The sequence below is a fragment of the Hemicordylus capensis genome, chromosome 1 (genome assembly GCF_027244095.1).
Source record: "Hemicordylus capensis ecotype Gifberg chromosome 1, rHemCap1.1.pri, whole genome shotgun sequence".
NCBI lineage: Eukaryota > Metazoa > Chordata > Lepidosauria > Squamata > Cordylidae > Hemicordylus > Hemicordylus capensis.
Window position 1 is genome coordinate 313292172 of NC_069657.1, and position 23570 is coordinate 313315741.

Here is a 23570-nt window from a genome sequence, read left to right on the forward strand (position 1 = left end):
CAACAGGTTAGACGAAAGAGAAATCAGGAGCAGTCTGTTGTCAGAAAGCCAGCAATTTCACTGATAAGAAACAGAATTAAGACAAGATTCAAATAATAAACCAAGAAAGTCCATAGGTCGAAGCCAGAGTAAACTAGTAAACCTTTTTTCAAAAGAGCCGAGTATAAACTAAGTGAATCCTTCACGATGCAAATGGTGTGGTGGTTGAGAAAGAAGGTGCTATCCCACCAAAAATAATTGTCATGTCACATGCACGATTTGGCAGAGCCGAAGAGCACCTCATGGAGCTTTGGAATTCTTCTGTGAGGATTACTGTGCAGGTGCAGAACCCATTTAGTGAGTGAATATGAATCAGCTCAAAGATCTGTACCTGTGTATACTGTACAATCATTGTACGAGTGTAGACATAACATGCAAATAATGCTTTAGAGTAAGGGTGGTTCAGAAAATATCTAGCTGCTGCTAAGAGAACACAGCAAGGTGCAACATAGAAAGTTCTAGATAAGGATGGCTCTGTCTCCAATGGGACGACTATTGTATTCCCAATGTCCAAGTGTATTTGGAAATTAACTGCAACATTATTAATTTTATAATTTATGCAATAGTGTTTGTTCCTTTTTCTAAGTGCATTTTACTTCTCATGCAATGAACTTGTTTGCTGAATACATCAATATAAAGTTGGTTTTCATCATAGCTTATGTGTTTAGAACATAAATTTTGTTCAAAACAAGCCATTATTGAAATACTACTAGAATACTACTTGAAATACTACTAGCATATACTAGAATACCCTCTACATTATTTTGTTTTTATTTATTTGATTTATGTATCACCCTTCCTAAAATGGCTCAGGGCAGTTTACATTAAAATCAAACACAAACAAAATAAAATAAACCAGATTAAAATTACAACTAAAATTAAATATCATTAAAAGCCAGGATAAAAAGATGAGTCTAAGGCTCTCTTGAAGGCCTCCCAAGGAAGATAATCTTCTCATGTACATGGGAAGCACCGCCTAGGGGCAACAGATGAGAAGGCCTAATCCCAGGTCGCCGCCAGATCAACTGGTGGCACCCAAAGATGAACCCTTCCTGATGATCTTAATGAGTGATGGGGATCTTGTTGAGAAAGTTGCTCTTTCAGGTAACCCAGCCCTAAGCCATTCAGGGCTTTAAAGGCAATAACCAGCACTTTGTACTTTTTCCAGAAACATATCGGCAGCCAGTGCAACTGTTTAAGAACAGGCATTATGTGGTTGGGATACCCCAGAGACCAATCTGGCTGCCTTATTTTAGACTAAATGATGTTTCCAAGCTACATACAAAGGAGCTCTACTCTACATAGAGCATATTGCAGTAGTCCAACCTGGAGGTTACCAACTAGCGTACCACTATTTTCAGGTCATCTCATCAAGGAACAGGTAGTTATTGAATCAATCACAGCTGGTAAAAAGTGCTCCTTACCACAGCCTCATCCTGAGGTCCAAGGGAAAAACCCAGGTCCAAAAGCACTCCCAAGATACAATCCTGTTCTTTCTTGGCGAGTGTTCCCTCATGAAGAACAGGAAGTTCAATCCCATCTTGCAGATTATGACCCCCAGAAACGAACACTTCCATCTCGCTTGGATTCAGCTTCAGTTTATTATCCCTTATCTAACCCATTACTGCCTGTAGGCAGGCATTTAAGGGACTAACACCATTTTCTGATATTGATGACAAGGAGAAATAGATTTGGGTGTCATCAGCATTTTGATAACATTCCACACCAAATCCCCTGATGACTTCACCCTGCGGTTTCATATAGTTGTTAAAAAGCATTGGTGATAGAATGGCACCCTGAGTGACTCCATACAGGAGCTCCCATTTAGAACAACAAGTGTCACTAAGCGTCACCATCTGAAATCTACCCAAGACATAGGAGCTGAACCACTTAAAATAGTGCCTCCTATCTCCAAATCCATCAGGCAATTCAGAAGGATACTATTGTCAACGGTATCGAAACCTGCTGAGAAAGCCAAAAGAACCAGCAGAATTATACTCCCTCTGACAATTCCCTGGTGAAGGTCATCTATCAGGATGACCAAGGGAGTCTCAACCCCATAGCCTGCTCTAGAGCCAGTATGAAATGGGTTTAGATAATCTGTTTCCTCCAAGACTGCTTGGAGCTGCTCAGCCACCACTCTCTCAATCATTTGAGACACTCTGGAATGCTCTCCCAGTGGCTATTCACTCCTCGATCTCCATCACAGCTTTTAGAAAGAGTGTAAAATCTTGGCTTTTTGACCAGGCATTTATTTGAGTCTCTGCTGCTGCTCTTTATACTCTGTATTGCTCTTATGCTTTTGTTTTAAATTTTTAATCAGATTTGTTTAATATTTTTCACTTAATATTTTAATTGTGTCTTTTTTACCATCTTGTGTTTAAATTTTTGCTGTAAACCGCCTTGGGATTGTTTTAATGAAAGGCGGTATATAAATTTAATAAATTAAAAAATTAAAAAAATAAAATTTGACCCTATCATGGGAAGTTGTAGATTGGATCACCAATGATCCAAAGCAGGCTTCTTAAGAAGGAGTGTAACCAGTGGAGCTCTTACCCCGGACCGGACCTGAAGTCCAGGGCCTCCACACACCCTGGAGCAGGGGCGTATCTAGGGTGGGGCAGGCAGGGCACGTGCCCCGGGCACCTCTTGAAGGGGGCGCCATTTTTTTAAATGATTTTTTTTTAAAAAAATGACCACTGAAAACACAATGGCCACCACGCATGCTCAAATGGCCTCTGCAAGGCCCTAGTATCTGGGAAAAGTCAAATTCTCCATTTATTTTTAAAACTTATGTAATAGGGATGCTACAATGCACAGTAGAGAATTAGACAGGCACTTCTGTTTAGTTTTCCAAGTACACCTCCACATAGTATTTGGGTATTTCATGAGCCCCAGCATACTGAAATTTGTAGTTTCCGAGCATTTTTTGGTCTGGCTACATCCACTGCTAAATAGTTTTTGAAATATTAAAAGATTAACGAGATTGACTTGTATATTTGAGCTGATATTATGGTAAAAGTATCTGAAAGATAGGTGTCAGATGTTTGGACAGGGGGCGCAATTTCAGTGCTTGCCCTAGGCGCTATTTTCCCTAGATACACCTCTGCCCTGGAGGCCCCAAATCCTCTTTAGTCTGTCTTGGGTGGTGTGGTTGCCGCTGGCCACACTGCACCGGGTGGTCAAGTGTGTGTTTATGACCTGCGTCAGGTGCTTTAGAGACAGAGGGGAGAACGAGGAAATAAATATATGGGCTAAGAATAGGGGGAGGATACTTAGCTTGCGGCGGGGAGGGCTCCAGTGGCCCTTAGGTCCAGGCTCCAAAATTACATAGATGCACCTCTGAATGTAACCACTGCCTCCTTTAAACAAAGAGACATCCTCAGTGATATCAACTAGGTTAATGGTATCAATTAGGCCAGCTCCAACAACCTCCCTGCAAGATGAAATCAGTCATGTTGGAAAGTATCTAAAGAACAAGTGGTAGGCCGTACTGCATCAAGCAACTTGTCCACATCCTCACAAGTCACAAACTGAAACTGATCCAACCTACTCTTACAAGAGGGATTACTCAACAACTCCCTAACTGGCTCTGCAGAAATACTGGAATCCAGATCAGCCCAAATTTGAGATATTTTATCTGCAAAGAAGTCTTTGACTGCATCACAGATATTGAATACATCTAAGATATTGTTTCCAGAAACAGAAGGAGCTTGAATTAAACCCCTAACAATCCGAAACAGCTCTGCTGGACAAGAACTTGCAGACACAATACACGCAAAACAAAACCAATATTTATATAATGCTTTTCAACAAATGTTTCCAAAGTAGTTTACACAGAGAAATAAATAAATAAGATGGATCTCTGTCCCCAAAAGGCTCACAAACTAAAATGAAACATAAGATAGACACCAGCAACAGTCACTGGAGGTACTGTGCTGCGGGTGCTAGAAATAGCTTCCTTGCTGCACTTATTGCCACAACATAGGCTTTCAATGGGCTTTATGCTGTATTTTATTGAATTCAAGAGAAGTTCTCTATTTGTGCCCCAGTTATCAACCTTGCCGCTTTAGCTCCTGTAGCTCTTCCATATATCATAGAGCTAATTTTGAAGCAGGTCCAAGTGGGCATTTAGGAGCAATCGTGTCTACTGCCCTGGTAGGACATTGACAGAATCACCAGCAGAACCAACTCCAAAACCCTCCAAGGCCCTGTGGAATTCTACTGGATCCAACAGCTGTCTTGGGCGGACCATTCTAATCGGTCCACTACCCCTGCAGGGTCAGACGTGACAAAGACCAACCTTAACCAGGAAGTGGTCCATCCATAACAATAGGTAAACTACAGAAGATCCCACCTACAGAACACCCACCTGATCCAAGCAAAAGACCAAATACAGTGTGTGACCAACAACATGCGTAGGTCCTAGGACTAATTGGGATAGGCCCATAAGTTGTCACGACCACTATGAACCCTTGAGCAGTACCAGACAAGCCAGTCCAAAAGTGGATGCTGAAACCATCCAGCACCAAAAGTCTGGGCAACTCCAACACTAACAGCAACCAGTTCCATCAGCTCAGCTAGGGAGTCTGTTAGGCAGCAGGGTAGATGGTACACCAATAGAATCCCCAATCTATTCTGAGTCCCCAACCTGAATCCCACACTCAGTATAAGTCAATTTTCTCACCTGGATTCTGCTAAGGAAGATGTTATTCTTATGGACCACAGCCACGCCAACCCCTCACCCATTTTCCCCAACATGCTAAGCAACCGAGTACCCAGGGGGAAGAAGCTTGGCCCACACAGGATCACTAGGTTCCCTCAATCAGGTCTCAGTTATACAAGCCAGGATGACTCCTTCATCTACAATAAACTTATGGATTATTTCCATCTTATTTTGAACCAACCTAGTATTCAGTGGGTAGTTGGAAATACTCCCTGACACCTAAGAGCTGACAAGGCAGCCAGAAGGAAAAACAGTAATTACTGGACTCCCTTTCCTGCCCAGTCCTCTATTCACCACCACTACTGAAATAGCTGCCTCAGTCCCATCGAGCGCACCCCCTGCTCCACCATTAACAAGAGAGCCCAGACACATCCCTGTGAGCAGCCTGGCACAAATAATTAAAAAGCAAAAAAAAACAACTAAAACTGGAGGACCTTGAGCATAACTTCCCCTCAGACCTCAGTCCCACACCAAAGGCTGGCCCCCTTTGGTGGATGCGCCTCTGGCTTGCCTCAGTCCTTTTAAACCCAGTTCCCCAGACCCCACCTCTGACAGGGACTCTGGAGCCTGGCTGATGAAACTGGCCTGCGTGCAGCTGCAGCTCATCAGGGCAATCAGGACCATGGCTCAAGCTGGCAGAAGGAATTCCAGCAGCCAGTCTTCTCTGCTGGTTCAGGCCAAAGCGAGGAGGCATGGCCAGCTCAGCAAGTCTCCCAGCTCAAGCCACAGAGATTCAGATGAGTCCTTGACCTCTCAGCTAGCCCCTCCAAATCTTCCTCACTGCCTCCGGCTTGCCTCAGTCCTTTAAAGACTTGTCCAAGTCACAAAACTGTGGATGTTGTACATTGTTACAGTGCCAATGGAGGCCATCAGTAAGCCCTTGTCCCCATACCGACAAGCTCGTTAACAATGCTTCCTCTTGGATATAAGGTTTATTTACAGAGACAAATGTGGTACCTCCCTGTGGTTAGTAATAATTTACATAGTAATAATTTACAATTTACAGTAATAATAATTAATTAGTAATAATTTACATCTACAGGTTATTGTACTGGAGTCATGCAATAACTGCATTAGACAAGGGCCACTTACCCTTTCTTCACTCTTGCAAAATCAAATGCCATTTGTCTGTAGGAAAATGCTTTTTCATTCAAGTATCTACTGTAGCGCCTGATAAAGGTGGACATATCATATCCTGAAAAGGGGGGAAAAACAGCCGAATTTGTTGGATAATTGTGTTTTTTTTTTAAACACATATTAAATTAACAAAGCTTGCAAGGTTACATTTAAGAAGATCCTTTCGTTTATTAATGATGAAAGCCTAGTGGATTTCAACAATATTCTCTAGAGTTCTCATACATTAGAACTATAAGCCTTTGCAAAGAATTGCTGTATCTCTGCACATGCCTTTCCAATAGGAAGCTACTATATCTATCTATAACAGAGTGATGTTGTTTTTACATGTGTGGGTGGGAGGAATTTTTTTTAATGCCTAGGCACCATGCTTAAGTTAGTGTTAAACTGACACTGTTACATAGGAGGTGGTTATATCAATTATAAGCCACATAGGCACAATCATGCTTATTCATTTGCATTACTGTCCTACTCATCTTGCTCATTCTATTACCAAGTCATTCTACATTTTGCCATTATTTTCAAGTTATGTGATTAACAGACTGCAGATGCAGCAAGGTAATTATACCAAACTGTTATAGGGAGCCCAAGCCACAAAAAAGGTGGAAGTACTTGGACTGAAGCCAAATTTGACATATTGAATGTCAATTGGATCAAGTGATTTATGGGGATATCCTGAAAAAAGATCTAAAGAGATGCTGCCTGGATTGCTGTTTTGTAGTGTGAAAAACTGCTTACATGTTTTACAAAATTGTGCAATATTAATATAAGGATGCGGGGGAAGGGAGAGGCAAATCAAAATGCTGAGGCAGCTTGCTAGAGACTGAGTTTCCAACAAGGCAGAAAATTTCCTAGGCATCTTGCACTTGGAATGTGGTACTGCTATCTGGAAAAGTTTTTTCCAGCTGCTATTTCACAATTAGAAATTTCAAGAATTTTTGAACCTCTAATGTAAGTAATACCCTGGTACCTCAAAAGGTTTACTGTAAAACCTTGACTTTTTTTGGTTTTTTGCACTCTGGTTTGAAAAAGCCTGAGATTTTTTACCAAATTATTCAGAAAGTTTTAGACAAGAGAAACTAAGAAAATAAGTCAGACTGAGTGTGTGTGTGTGTGTGTGTGTGTGCGCGCGCGCACGCGCGGTGGGTGGGTGGGGAGATCTTGCTTTACTTTCATATTTTGTGTACAGCGACACCTGACTGAAGACCATGGCCAAGTGCTCCGCTTCTATGGTTCCTACGAGAAATTTACAAGATACAAGACAATTATGTGTTCATGAAGTACGGTTAGACTGGGAAGTTGCCGCAAATAATTCAAGAAAATGAGAGAAGCCTAAAAATAGTGTATTTTTAGTTGTGCGAAGTCAGTGTTTAAATGCTGAAAATGTATAGTCCTTTTATTCTAACGCCTTGGGGGGCGGGTTACAATAATGAAATTTTCAGGACATTACTGTAGTTTAGAACATTATCTCCCTTTCCCATTTCTTTTTTCCTTTCTGTTATGTAAAAAGGAACTTCTGTAAAGAGGCAGCAGTCATTTCATCCCAATCACATGTGTGGTGGAAGGCTTCAGAACACTACCATGCAGGAATTAACACACACACAATCAAGGCTGCCCATTAACTAGGGGAACAGCAGATGATCAGCTGGCCTTCGATTAAATTTGAAGTAGCAAAATCCAATATAGTTGGCTTTGAGGATTTTGATGCAAGATCTATCACAAGCCACAAAGCAAGGACTGCCACTCATTGTTAGCAGAAACTAATATTTCTCTTTAATATTTTTTCATTCCTATTACATTATCACACACCAGAAGCAGAATAGCATCAAATATGCATATCCTTGGATCTCAAGTTCACCACGTGACAAATATATTAGCCTACCTACTAAAACCTATGGTCTTAAATATAGCACTTAGCAATAGCACTTACATTTATATACCGCTCTATAGCCGGAGCTCTCTAAGCGGTTTACAATGATTTTAGCATATTGCCCCCAACATTCTGGGTACTCATTTTACCAACCTCGGAAGGATGGAAGGCTGAGTCAACCTTGAGCCCCTGGTCAGGATCGAACTTGTAACCTTCTGGTTACAGGGCGGCAGTGTTTTTACCACTGCGCCACCAGGGGCTCTGGTGACGTTTTAAAGTTTTAAATCAAAACTTTTTAAAGTTTTAAATCAAAACTTTAGCCCCACCTTAAAGCTGAAGGAATCAAACAACACAAACTGTATAGGCCACATTTCATCAAGAGTTCATCTATTCTTCAAACTTATCTTCAGCCCTCTTGTGGCTAGTTCAAATGCAGTGATACCATCTGCCCAGTTTTGCAAGAAGGAACATGTGCAGCATGCCTCCCCCGCCCCCAGTGAGCTATTCTGGGCCTGGGTCACATGGGAGGTGAGACCTATCTGAAGTAACTGTAGTATTTTAACTGTGCAATTAAGGGCAGTTTGGATCAACTTCCTCCCTTGTGACAATCCAGGGACTAAACTATACGCTGGGCCAGGGGAGGGGAAGAGAGCACACATACTCCTCCTCATGTGACTGGGTGGCCAGTCAGGCATATTGTCAGAACCAGTCCCTAAAGAATTATTGATACTACCTCAACTTTATGTTTACCCTAATAGAAGACCCCTCGCTTTTAAAATACAGGTTAAATATAGGTTGTATCTCTATTTACCAGAAAGGAAGAGACCCCCCTCCCAGTTTCTAACATCAAAGCACTTGGGGGGAATTTACCTGGATTCAGGTAAATATAGTACAGTATTTAAAATGGCTTCATTTTCCAAGTATCTGCCTATTTTTAGAGCATCTTTTTTGAAATAAAAAGGATGGCAACGAGATAAGCAGTTCACCTTGTAAAGACTACGTGGAGTGTATATTTGGAAAAACACACAGAAATGCAAACCATTAGGGAATAGGTTTGGGCAGTATTGTATAAATCTTTAATAAATGCCTTGATCCAGGTGGTAACACCATAATCCAAAGGAGAATCAAAATCATGTTTCTGTCCAAGTAGAACACTTTGCACAGAGACTAGAACTTTATTCAAAAATGGTTCTTACCATGTGATCCACTTTTGTCCAAAAAATTGCTGAGATTGAATAGTGTGTTTCTAGATGCCAAATACTGAATAAACCTCTGTGGGGAGGAACAGTGTAAGATTAGTTCTATTAGTTCTTCAACATAATTGAATTGCTATTTCATGACTGACCCACAAGCAAGTTTCCTTTAAGTGAAAGACCACAAGAAATTGAATTATGTAATTAAATGCCATGGCTTACACAGCTCTTGCCAATTTGAATAATTCTCCCTGGAGTGCAGATGGCCCAATTCATAAAACCAGGATTTGTATTGCATTCTTCCATGGTTGTTTTTTAAGGCAACATATTCAGACCATCCATGTTTTGTGTTTTAACAATACAAATTTAAAAGCAGATTTTAAAATGCCCCAGAAGTTGGCATCCCTCCTCCCCACTCTATATTTTCCCCCAGTGTGAATTCTAACCTATAAAACAGTAAAATATAGCATTTTACATATGGACTGCACAGAAAATAATTTTTGTTTGCATTATGAAAGCATCCTTCAAAGACAGACTAAAATATGTCACCTTGAGCAACACTGGCATAGGGAAAGGTTATTTACACCTTTACCATAAATATCTGTGACACAGTCCATATACCACTAATAATGTGGATATAACCTTACATTTTGCCAACACTGTGCAGGCAACTGTTGGTACTACCCAACCTAACTAGCCCACCACTGACCCAGAAAAGTACTGGCTCAACTGCAAAATAATATGAAAGTAATCCACAACAAAATGTAAGTAGCTATATAGGCAAGGGAAATTAGAGCAGAGTTAAAGTTTGGCATCCATAGTCAAACACACATAACGTCCAGAAAGTTTAAGTTAGCATGTACTGGAGTACAACACAGCATAGGAAAACATGGTTTGCATAAAATGCACATTGTACCAAGATCATCATCTTCATCTTCTTCTTCTATAGATATAGGCAAGGAATTAAATTTATTTAAATATCAAAATAAAGGATAATCACATATGGTCCTTACGATTTGGTCTTGCAGAGACAGGATTTCTTTGGAATTCTGGTTCCCTTTAATTCGTTCCTTGTATATTATTAGCACTATAAACTTATTCTGGAAAAGTGCTTGGGTAAAGGTACTGAGACCCAGCCATGTCAGGGAGAGAGACACCCAGACAGTTGTCATATACTAGATCTCCTGATAAGGGCATTTCATTCCATGAATCCCTGGTTTATATGGTTTCCAGAGAGCATTCTAAAACCTTCAGTATAGTGCCTCCTTTTGGATAAGCAGCAACATCAACCTCTTGTATTAACTTAAAGGAAAGCGGCTTTCCAGACATCCCAGTGCAAACTGGAAAAAAATAAGAGGAATCCCCTTAACGACAATGAAAAATCCCTTTAACTAAACATGAAAAAACCCCAAGAATTCATGATAAAGAAATTTCCTTTTGTCCCCTGGCTCCCAGAGTGCATACTAAATACTTCAACATAATACGAAAGCAGTGCCACTCCAGGATGGCTTGTTAGATTCACTAGGAGTTATATGGCACCAATATCCTTTGCAACACTCTTTCCAAAGATAGCATCAGCAAAGGAAAATACATAGCTATTATAGTGTTTGGCAAACATATAGACAAACACCCATATTGCAGCTCTGCAAGTCTCCTTAAGGGGATATCTTCATCAAAGCAATGCAGAGGTGGCTGCTGCCCACATAATCTCTGCAGGAAGCAGTTCTCTCAGACATTCATAGGCCAGAATATTACAATCCATGAGCCATCTGGAAATGGTTGGCAGATTTTTAGCTAGGAAATGGTCATGAATGGGAATATGAGGCCTTGTTTATATCCCAATACCACTGCCCTATTCAAGTAGAAATAAAGAGCCCCTCCATTTGTCCAGCTTGGGCCAGTTCCCTCCTGTTAGCAAACCAGCTTCAGCAAAAGTACCTTCTGCACCTTGTATATAATATAAATGGGGTGAGCTCCAAGCACCCCTTTGTCCTTGTGGAAAATACACAGGCCAGGGTTGAACAAAATATTCTGAACTCCAAAGCCTGATATACAACTAACATTTTGTCTATATGTAGATGTAACACCAAAGTGGCAGATCAGAAAGATTAGTGAGAAGTTAGTCTCTAACCCACTAGTTTGCTGATTAATGTCTACTAACTGGACAAAGAGGTACCTTTAAAGCAGTGGCTCTTATATTTAAGCAGGGAGAGATTAACCGTTTCTCATCATCCCAGTATTGTGTTCCTACAATGGTTGTTGCTGGTGTCTCCCTTGTTCCTTTTAGGTTTCTTTTTGTTCCTTTCAGGACAAGGAACACTTTCTCTTTCCACTTTCTATGTAAACTGCTTTGAGAATGCTTTTTTGTTCAATAGTGAGTGATATATACATATTGTTAATAATAAATAATCTTGTGCTGCATTATGACGAAAGTCACTTTCAAGTTTTCCACGCATCGTGTCAGAATCTATCCAAGTTAACAACAAATCCCTTGTCTCAAAAGCCTGTTGAGAATGTTCTTCTGCCCTTGCTTCTTGGACAGGGTATGTATGAGAACGTCATTAAGATATAGCTACAGGTTCAGATATGCTACCAAGGATACTGGTGAATACTCTGAGCATCAGTGCAAGGTTACATGGGTGGCAATGCTCTCTATTGGAAGGACAGGTGGCTGTATAAGAAGCGGAGATCTTTCTCTAAGGCATCAATGAGGGTCAGAAAGTAGTTTTATTGATCTCAATGTGTCCATCCTGAAGTGTTTACATTTGTGACGTTTGTTTAGTCACTAGAGACCCAGGATAACGCTCACATTCTTTTTTTCTTTTTCTTTTCTTTTTTTGAGAACCAAACACTCTCAATTTAGTAGGGAGTGGCTATAGCACTTGTACCATATTTTCCATTCCTTATGCAATCTCTTATGTATAGGCCTGAATCAGAACTGGCTATGATGGAAGGCCCTACACTTGGAGAACATTCCCAGCACTTCTTTGACCACTAGAGATTCCTCCCATCAGAGGACCTCAGGTGGACCCTATTGCTACTGAGATCTGAGAAGGTGAAGGGAATGCCTGGGAACTCTGGAATACTTAGCCCCTCATGACAGACCTTTCAATGTTAGGCAGTTGCTTTGTGGGTCAGTGAAGAGGAAACGTTGCCAGAAGCTAGTGTTGCTGACATCACTGGCTTAAGCCTTCATTAGAAAGTGCCTTGAGGGCTGGCTGGGCTTTCACTCTACCAACCTAACCTTAGAAAAGAAGTGAAGCTGGAGACGCAGCAAGGTAATTGCAATCCTGCCTCCTGAACATAAAAGGGTCCTATTGCCAATGCCAACTAGAATGTGCCAGGCAGAAGCAACACAGACAGGTCTTGTAGAAGGGGAAGACAAAACACAAAAGGTGAGCTACTTCAAAATGAATAGCTACAAGGAGCTGAACAGAGATCTCACTTCTCTTCTCCCCAGTAGGGTTGCTCTGGGAAGGCAGGGAAGCCTGTGCAAGAACTTAACCCTGCATCTTGATCCAAGGAAAGACACTATCCCAAGAAGTTAGAATGTCCTCCAGAAACCAAGGAAAAAAGTCTATTTTTGCAAGGAAAAAATGACTATTTCATTCATTACATAAGGAAAGCCATTTTCAGATTAAAGCTACTTTTCTAGTAGTTGAAGGTTGGTCTGCTCCGAGAATACTGCAGTCCACACTTACCTCGTTGCCATGAACCATTAGATGATGTGTTGTTACTAAGGCTTTGAATACAACCACCCAACTACTGTTTGTTGCTCGCTCAAAGAGCGTATCAGCCATTTGAGGAATGTTGACATTTGTCTCGTTCGTGGCCTGGATCAGATCTATTGGGAGGGATATTCGTTACAGAAAAACAGAGAACATGTTTGAAGAGCCTAACATTGCAGCCACTATAACTTAATGACCAATATCACTATTATACTTGGCCTTTAGAACAATTTTATTTTTTATCCCAACACTACTGTAGATACAAATGGATCACCACATTCACGTAGTGGTTATATTTAATATCCAAGATCGGCTCTAACTAAAATACAGATTTTGTTTTTAAGTCAAGTTTACATGAAATGCTGTTTGGATTAGGTTAAGTATGACAGGAAAAGGGAAGGAATATTCAACATATACAGCAGTAAATGACAGCAATGCAGATAACAAAAGGAATATTTTAATTTGCAAATGTCATAATAGTATATGGGAATTTATAAAATAATTTTTTATATAATTTATAAAAAAAATTTTTTTAAATGTAAACCACTTCAGTAACTTTTGTTGAAAAGCAGTATGTACATATTCATAGTCATAGTTGTAGTCAAAATAAATCCAGTTACTACAGTTGTGCAAAGGATGTTCATAAAAACCTTGGCCAGTTTCAGATGTTACAGAGAACCATGATTTAATCCTGGCACAGTGTAACATCTCCTAGCCTCAGACAAATGCATTCCCATCACATCATCACCCCCACCCCACCCCGAAGCCAGAATTTGCCGTGTGAATTTGCCGTGCAGAATTTGTCAGTCACTCTAACTTGATGAATCCTGATTTGTTCCAAACAGTCTGCACTGCAGTCAAGTTAGGAGCATAGCTTGTTTACAAACTCTGGAACAAGCCAAGATGCACTGCATTCAAATGTCACAGCAAGTCTTGGTTTGTTCCAAACTAGAATTGGAAGTAGAGTCTTTTCTCCCCTAGCATCTGAAGCGGGGGCAGGATTGTACACACTCAATCTTAGGAGACATACATGGGACCAGGATTACACATTAGGACCATGTTGCTTCTAAACATAAATCAGTATGTATATTCTATAAAACCAGCAGTTACAATGATCAGTTTACACATCCTTCATTCTCATAATAGAATAGAACAGCTTTCAAGTAAGTAGAAGATATTAGCCCATCTGCTCAGGTCAGTCACTTAGTGAATACAGAACACCTTAAAGAACATAAAGTAGGAAACCAATGTTCTTCCCATTTCCAAAAGCCTTTCTGACTAGTTTGATATTATGTGCTAGAGACTAGCAGAAGAGTAGATATTTACGAGCCTGAGCTAGAGAGCTCAGCTTTATAGCCCCATCAGCAACTCTGCTAATGTAGTTTTTTTCTTTTTATTAATGTAAACTGCTTTGAAAACTTTTTGCTGCAATAGATTGCACAATTCTGTATGTGCCCTGCAGTTGCGCAACATCTGAGCATCACAACTTCACAAACTTTTCTATGTCCAGCTTCTCTCATTGTGCTAGAACGACATTAATCTGTATAAACAAAACAAAACTAAGCATCTGTATCCAAAATAAATACAAATTATTATTCCTACAGTCTTTAGGCACTCCCAAGATTTCCCCCCTCTTGTGTACTTGCTGCAGAACTACACTTCAATTGAAAAACCTGAGAATTCCCAGTCCTATCTTTGCTGCCAACATGCAAGACAGGATAGAGAGTGTGGTGGTGGTGGTGGTGGTGAGGGGCAGGGGCTGGCAAATGCAGATTAAGGCATAGGCAGAAGAGTCATCTGCCTACGGCGGCAAAATTTGAAGAGCGGCTGTAGCTGAGGGGAGGGGCAAGAGGAGCTTTCCCACCTTTTATCTGAAGAAGAAGAAAGAAAGAAGCTGCGGCAGCGGCTGCAGCTGAGGGGAGGGGTGACCGGGCGAGGGGAAAGTTTCCCCCTTTGCTCTCTAAAGTTCAGCGGTGGCAGCTGGCTGCAAGGAGGGTGAGGGGTGAGGAAGGGAGAGTGCCCATTTTTTACCTTGTGAAAAGCCCACTGACGCTATGTGGGCTGGGCAGCAATGAGCTCCTCCCTCCTCCCCAGTGCTGACTGTACACATGGGCTCTGCTATCCATAGTCCAGATTGCTAAGGATAGCAGACACCGACCCAGCTTTTCCCGCCTGTCTTCCACTCAACAGCTCTAGGTAATGTCACCCATCCAACTCACCTACTTCTTTATGCTTCCATTTCCCCTTCCCTTTCAACTTCTGTCCTTGTAGACACGGGATTAATTAAAGTGACAGGAGGCTCCTCCCAACCAGGTGAATTATTCGAGGATAATATCTTGATCCTAAGGAGAGCATTTGGTGGCCATTTTAAGAAGGATCCTTGTGAGCACTTTTTCCTTTCTTAGGGTAACTGGGCAGCAAGATCAAAACATAAAATCTGTTGTTATTCACTCTCAGAACATAAGCCACCTTCTGCTGCGAGAGTGGATTGTCAAAGTGCACTTACACACCTTTCCACACTTCTCTTCTGCCAACCTCAATTACTTTTAAACCTTGCCTTCCCTGCCCCCATTTGACCATCTCCTAGGCAGAGTTGCCAGATCTGTTCTAAGGGCTCACCTGCAATTTAAAATGCAACACGTCCCTTATCTGCAACACGTCCCTTATCCCACCGCAGGACAATCCCACTGATGATAAGAGGATGTCCCTCCGCGCTTCCATAGAAGGTTAGTGATATCCCTTTTTACTCCTGATGCCACAACTCCAAAGTGCCCCTTGTTTTGCATATACTGATTCGGTAACATCTCAGTTCTCCAGTTTGGGCGCTATGTTGAAAACTTGGGGTCTTTGCCAGGTCATAGAGTTGTATCATGGGATAGCATCAGAGGACTGAAGTGTACAACCGATGCTTCTCAATAGCTATTCAAGAAGGATTGCATTATATCCTGGAGCAGTTTGCACGGGTGGACTTAGGAAACATTGCAGCGGGCTTAAGGGTGATTTGGTGACCAATGGAGCAGCCTTCCTTCATGTACCCCTCCCCACCGCCTACAATAGGGGCAAATCCAGCCCCATTAACCCCGGATGTTCGCTCTTTCCCCCTCCCTCCCCCTGCTTTTCTCACCCTTCCACAGAACGGATCCAGTCCTCCGGCTGCCTCTCTTTTTGACCGGCAGCGAGGTACCCACCCCCTTTGGACGTCTCCGGCAGGATGCTGCTTCTAGAGGCTGGAGATCAGTTGTCTAGAAAGGTGTAGCCAGCTGCATGGATGGGCTGCCTGACTGTGAGACACAGGCCCCCAGTTCCCTCTCCTCCCAGAGCTATGGATAGCAGAGCCCATGTGTTCAGTCAGGCACTGGGGAGGAGAGAGGAGCACTCTCACTTCCTCACCCCCACCCTCCCTGCAGCCAGCTGCCACCACTAAACTTTAGGGGGCAAAGGGCAAAACTTTTTTTGTTTAAGTACTTGGAGCTGACTACATGGTTCTTGCAGTTCCTGGGGAAGGATGTTACTTGAATGGAAGCAGCAATTGTTGATGCCTCTGTAGTTTTCCTTATCATCCAGTTATTAATAAATCCTTGTTATGGAGTGTCACTCATTGGGTCCTGCTCTAACCACATGCTCCTAAAGGCCTAAGAGTGCTCAAGCCTTTCTTGTAGAGAGAGGTTTTCTACTTTACTCTCCAGAATATCCCCTTGGAAGGGGAATCAGCTCTTATTAAAAAGTGGATGGTGGTTGAGCAGCCTACCTAGGATTCCTCACAGCTAGAGAAGGGATTTTGTATTTCCCCACCCATGGTTACAGTCCTCTTCATTAACATAATAAGCACAGCAATCAATATGGGGTGGCAAATCAGCAACAACACTGTTTCACATTAGAATCAAAGAAAGTAGTCAACACACTCTTTCAGTGCTCTACCTACTGTCATTTTAGTATGAGACAGTTTAGTTTCTAAGTCACAGTATGGTCCAACGTCTTAACCATGGCACTAGATTTGTGTGAACACTTCATAAATGTATTTATGAACTATAGGGCTCTAACCAAACCAGAATCCAATGAATTTATTACAGTACATGGTGACATCCTAACAAGAGATTAACATTTCCTTGAATGGCACTTCAAAACAAGCAGTGTAATATCTCTTGCAGTTTTAAGTGTGATATTTTGAAGTACAGATTCTGAGAAAGGCCTTTTTGCAGAGACAAATACAGCAACAAGAAGTCTAAAATGCTACAGACACTGACACAACAACATCAGTACATCCAAATAATATTCCTCTCTGTGAAGCCACAGTGCTGCTGTTTGGCAGATTTCTAACTATGTCAGGCAGAATGAAGGAGGAGTTGCTCTAAGAGGCCAGAGTACTACTTCCTACTTGACACAGTTGTCTGACATCAGTTAGGCAGGCCCTCATTTGTCAGCAATTCTATTAAGGCAATATTTACCCAACTGAATGTGTGCTGCCAAAAAATAAGAAATCAAGCAAGTACTTATTTTGCAATCTATTCATTTAGTTCAATTGCATTAACAGGGAAAGGCGTTCATTAATACTTCAAAGAGGAAACAGTTGGGAGCTCTGTGTACTGTCAGGTCTTGACATCACAGCATCACCAACTATAAAAAGTAACTAGAATGTGACAAAAAGTAAATTCATGAACACACACAAAGCCATCCCACCAGAGACACTTTCCACCTCACAAGAAAGAACCCAAGAAAAGGCCTGCTGGATCAGGCCAAAGGCCTATCTAGTCCAGCATCCTGTCTCACACAGTGGCCCACCAGATGCCTCTGGGAAGCCCACAAGCAAGAGCTGAGGGCAAGCCCTCTCTCCTACTGCTACTCCCCTGTAACTGATATTCAGAGGCATCATGCCTCCAAGGCTGGAGGTGGCCTATAGCCACCAAACTAGCGATAGACCTATCCTCTTATGAATTTGTCTAAGCCCCTTTTAAGACCATCTAAGTTAGTGGCCATCACCACATCCCGTGGCAGAGAATTCCATAGATTTATTATGCGCAGTGTGGAAAAGTACATGTGTTGGGACTCAGCTATACATCTGTAAGCAAAATGGGTGGGCTATCACAGACACTTTGCTTGCTTTAAAGAGATGAAACCAAAACAAAAACAAGGGCACTCACGGAAATGAAACCTAGCAAAAAAGAGAGGAGAAAAAACCCCAACCGTGACTGAGATGAAAATATATAAAAATCATATGTAGCAAACAATTGAAAACATATATTTTAACAATAGAAAATATGGATTGATATACAGTAGACCAATAATGAGGTATCATCTTATTTCTTACACTGATAAGAAAATAATTGAACCAAACAGAACTTCTGGATAAAGCAGTTTCGTGAAGATAGCTTCATCAGCCTCCTTTAACATCATTAATACCAACGCGTCATTCCTCAGACTGAATAGAGCCTCCCAGTATTGTCTTCGCGAAACGGCTTTATCCGGAAGAGCCCTACGACACGTGAAGTCTACATTCATCCACAAGGGCACGTGGGCGCTCAGTCTGTGATTGATGTTACCCACATTCCACTGAGGCCACACTCGGCTGGACTTATCTGTGTAACTTTCAACTTTTACTCCTGCACGGATGGCATTGAAACTACAACATTCACGATATTGTCTGGCAGTCATGTTTCTGATGCCTTTTTCATGTGGTTTGAGCCATGTTTGTCAGCCAGTTGAGAGCCCTGCCTACTTTATCCAGCAGCCCCATTTTTGCCCTGTTGAGTAATATCTCCTTCAGATGCTTTTGATTATTATTGTATATGTTATCATTTGTGCGGCATTTTGAATTGTTCCGCTTGGTTCTATTATTTATTTTCTTATCAATGTAAGAAATAAGAGACTACCTCACTATTGGTCTACTGTATATTAATACATATTTTCTATTGTTAAAAATATTTTTTCAATTGTTAGTTTGCTACATATGATTTTTATATATTTTCATCTCAGTCATGGTTGGATTTTTCTCCCCTCTTTTTTGCTTGCTTTAAAGAGAGACAGAGCAAACAATTTGGGGACATCATCATCAGAGACTCTTCTCTGGTTGCCCTCACTACCAACGCTCAGGTAGGTAGCAGTGGGCTTTAGGGGTGTGCACGGAACCGCGGAGCTGCAGTCCGGCACTGGGGTGGGAGGTTCCATTAAGGGCGGGGGAGGGTTTACTTACCCCTCCCACCGCTTTCCAACTCTGGCGGCTGTATTTACTATAGCAATCGGGGTGGCAGGATACCTCCCTGCCGCCCCTTTCCCCACTTGACTGCAAAAGGCTGCAGTCAAGCGGGGAAAGGGGCGGCAGGGAGGTATCCTGCCGCCCCGATTGCTACAGCGCAAAAGGCTTTTTAAAGCCTTTTGCAAGCAATTGGGAGAAGGGGCGGCAGGGAGGTACCCTGCCACCCAGATTGCTATAGTAAATACAGCCGCCAGAGTTGGAAAGCGGCGGGAGGGGTAAGTAAACCCTCCCCCGCCCTTAATGGAACCCCCCCACCCTTATCCTTCCAAACCTGAACCGCCTGTCCCCGGACCGGTCCGGAGGCCTATAGAATGGCCTCTGGACTGGTCCGGGCACATCACTACTGGGCTCTGCACACAGAACACGCTGCCTCCAAGTAAAGTTCTTTTGACCGGTTCTACCATCCAGTCACTGGAGCCTCTGCCTCTCAGCTTTACAAAAAGGTAGGGTGGTAATGTAGGCAAGTAGGTGTGGGGTGGGAAAAAGAATTGACAGACACTATCAAAAGTTTTTAAAAAGCCACAGAAAAGTTTACTAAGTAGGAAACCTTCTTAGTTCCAAAAACATTCAGTAACAATAAGTAAAAAGAGGAAAGAAATTCAGGGTGAGCAAAAGCATAACAAAAGCAAAGACCACCAATAGCCTATACAAACTAGGCTCTGCAACAGTCTCAAAAGGAAAGTGACGGATAGCTTCTCCCAGAGCCTCCCTCTTTCCCTGCAGTAAGCTGGTCTCCTTCACTACCACCACCTAGTAGTTTCTGCCTCTCCTATGCTGCAGTGATTCCAGTTCAGTCACTTCAAGCTCCCTGCCACCAACTGCCCCTGCCAAGCTTTCTCCTGCAGTCTGTTTCTCTCTTCACTGTTCCAGTTATATTTCTCTGGGTCTTACTCCTACTCAGCTTTAACTTAAACTTTAACTAACTAAATGAAGGCAAGCCTCCTTTTATTCCCTTCCACCCACACCTACAATTTTTCTAAACAAACCAATCAACACAAACAAGTTCCCTCCATTTTTAAAACATACCCAGTCAAATCAAACCCTTTCTTCCCTCCAAAATGTAAACAGTAAAACTTTTTACCCCCAAACCAAACTGTAGAACAAGAGCAATGACCTTTTGCCCCTTGCACAGTTTTTTAACACAGAAAATAGGGAGTAAGCAAATACATATGCAGTACAAAAATCTGTAATGCACTAAGAGGAGGTTCAGGCCTCATTCCTTCACACACTGCAAGTCTGGATTGCTCTCCCCAGGAATGCCCATATAATGCCCACCCTGATAAATTTTCAGTGGTAGGCCAAGACCTTTCTATTTGCCCACGATTTTATTCTTTAATCTGATGCTGCTTTTTATGTTATCTGCAAATATTCTTGCTTTTACTGCTGGCTTTGTTGTTTTACATTGCATTTTAAAAAGAATTAAATGGACAAAAAACATAACACGCTGAAAAATAGAAACATGAATTATCACACAACAATAATCACCATACATATTAAGCAGTTGGTAATCAATACCTTCTTAAATTTTAATTTAATACCGTTTCTCAATCCCTTTCCTTTCATTTTCTCTTTAAATCTGCCTCCTCAACAGATTGTCCTTATAGTAATAAGAATTCCAGAGACAAGTTTTGGTTTAAATGTTTGTTTAAAAAAAATAAAGTTGATTGTACTTTGGGGAATTCTACCTCAATAACCTAAATTTCGACCCCCCAAAACTTTCAAGAGTCCATGTTTCCACCCTGCTATATGCAGATGGTGCAGCAATACTCTCAAGGACTCCCATTGGCCTTAAACAAGCACTGAGGGCTTTAGCACAGTATTGCAAGGAAGATCTGCTGGAACTTAATCATCATAAAACAAAAATTATGGTCTTTGCCAAAAGGCCCAAGATCCATAGATGGGCACAAGATTGAACAGGTTCCTTGCTTTAAATACCTGAGGGTAGTCCTTCACTCCACCAGCACTGGGAAGGCACACGGGGACTATGTTGCTTTAAATGCACAGAGGAGTACTTCTGCCATCCTTAAGTTTCTTTGGACAAGAGGTGGCCGTGGTATACCCACAACGCTCAGACTTAGGGATGTGCACGGAACCAGTTTGCAGGCCTTTTATGAGCCTCCAAAAGACAGGCAGTTCCATCAGTTCAAAGACGGGCGGGGGGGTGTCTGTCTTTAAGGGCAGGCGAGGGTGCACTTACCCCTCCCTCTGCCGGCACTCGGTTTTTTGAAAGTCCATCAGGGCAGCAGCAAACCTCACTGCCACCCTGTTGCCCCCTTGACTGGAAGTACCTGACATGACTGTGTGTGTCGGGCGCGTATGTGCACACACCCAATGCACACAAGCACATCAGGTACTTCTGGGTTCTTCTGGTCAAGGGGGCAATGGGGCAGCAGGGAGGTACACTGCCACCCTGATGGACTTTCAAAAAACCAAATGCTGGTGGGGGGAAAGCAGAGGGAGGGCTATGCACACCCTCCCCCGCCCTTAAAGACAACACACACCCCGCCTTCAAACGTTCCCCTGCCCTGTTCCGTACACATCTCTATTCAAACTTTTTTGAGACCAAGCCGCTAGCACAGCCTCTCTACAGAGCCCAGCTGGGTCCCTTCTCCAGCTTTGGAGCTTGTGCCATCAAAGTTCCCAAGATCAGACCTTCAAGTTCTAAGATGTGTCTAACACCACCCTACGACTGAAGACAGGCATGATGGAAGTGGAAGCCAGGGTCTGGTTTACCATCATCAGCTATTGGCTTAGATTATCTTTCTGTCCTTTTGGCCTTGCCCACCTAACCTTGAGTGATGACTTCCAAGCTAGCTGGAAATGGTCAACCATGACTAAAATACTATCCCTGGGCCTATCCTCCCCTCTTCTAAACATGGGATACGATCAGGCCAAAACTCTCATCAGACAGTGCACTGCAGACATAGAGCGTCAATCTGATATAGGCAGGGCCCTGAATTTATCAGTGAAGGGCTCAAGTATTCTGCCTCTCCTGTTGCATACTTAACAAAGAACAGGGAGGCTTTCATGCTGGTGCGATGCCATGTTCTCCCCTCAGCCATGCTGGAGGAACAACATAGGAAGATCCCACTCTGGGCAAGTAGAAACAACAGTACATGTCCTCCTTCAGTGCTTGTATTACAGGGATATTCGCTCTACCTTCATTCTACTGTTATTACATAAGTATCCAGATCATGCGGACCAATTTTACACCTCTCTACTGCTTTCTGATAACAACCCCGCCATCACTTACTGTGTTTCTTTTTATCTATATCTATCTATCTATCACATTTATATACCGCCCAAACTTTTGTCTCTGGGCGGTTGCCAGGAGACCTGTGTTGCCAGAAAACCTGTGTTGCCAGGTTTTAGGCAGCAGCGATTAAAATCTGGTGGATTATTACCTCTAGCTCGTGCCCAGCGCCCATTTTTAAGGACTAACTTCGGCATGTTCTCGGACTGCTGCCACAGAGCGGTTCACGGCAGCCCTGCATTCCTACAGTTTTACAGTCCTACAGCTTCTCGGCTTCTTACCTTGCCTTAAATTGGCAAAACTCTATGCCTATAGTTGCCCTTGTATGATTTTATATATCTTTTTATGCTTTATATCTTATAACTTTTAAAGGCATTTTTGCTTTTATCTTTTATGCCTGATGACCTTTTAAACATTTGTACCCATAAACCCCTCCTGTATTCTACCAAAGACAACCTCAGGGCTCTGTGGAATTGACACCTACTCGACGGCACACTTTACTTTACCCACTTTTAACCATTAACAACTACCATTTAGCATTATATACTACTGTTCACTACTGTTAATTACTGTTTAGTACAGCATTTAGATCTTGGCAATTAAGGGTCATTTAGTTTGCGGACTTGCTTTTTGTACTGCACACACATAGCTTTACTCTAAATTTTACTTCTACTTCTGATTTTTATAGTCTTTTATAGTTATCACGATTCCAAAACAAATGCTTGTAATGTGTCACCTCTAGGCTTCTAGTACATCACTTACTATATGTTCTTATTGCTCTTATGCTGGTCTGAGACTGAAATAAAGCTGATTGATGGATTTAAAAAAACTATTAGTTTTATTAATACCTTCATGACCTTTGTTAATACAAAATAAAGAAAAAAGTACACAGACACATGTACTGATTACCCCAAACGTATTCCAGCCACCATCCCTTCACTATCATCCACCACTTTACGGTTTCACTCCTAAGCGCAGTGATCAAACACTACCAGTTTTCATTGATTCATAGAATCAGGTCATCCATATACATTATGCCAGGGGCAAGGAAACCTGGCCCTCTAGCTGCTGAACTACAACTCCCATCATCCCCAGCCACAAATGATTATGGATGGGAGTTGAAGTTCAACAACAGCTGAAGGGCCAAGTTTGCCCACCTCATGTTATGCTGTATTTTCAACATTAGATTTAAACATTATTCTGTATGGATTGTTTTGCAAGTCACCATGAAGATCCTTTGAGTTATGTCATGCATTTTAGAAAATAAAATAATTCTCTATTACCAACACAAATTCACAGTAATTTTTCCTCCCCTAACCAGTAATTTTTCCTCCCCTAACACAGTAATCTTTCTTCCCCTTAACTCCAGATACATCC

At 42.0% G+C, this 23570-nt stretch overlaps 1 protein-coding gene across 1 annotated transcript in view; it reads right to left on the reverse strand.

The window, feature by feature from the left end:
- Positions 1-23570, reverse strand: part of SNAP91 (synaptosome associated protein 91) — a 139776-nt gene that overhangs the window by 84749 nt on the left and 31457 nt on the right. The window contains exons 3-5 of the mRNA XM_053287136.1: positions 12664-12806; positions 8966-9041; positions 5858-5960 (exon numbers count right to left, since the gene is read on the reverse strand). Coding sequence (XP_053143111.1) covers positions 5858-5960; positions 8966-9041; positions 12664-12806 — 322 coding nt within the window. The remainder of the gene's footprint in view (positions 1-5857; positions 5961-8965; positions 9042-12663; positions 12807-23570) is intronic.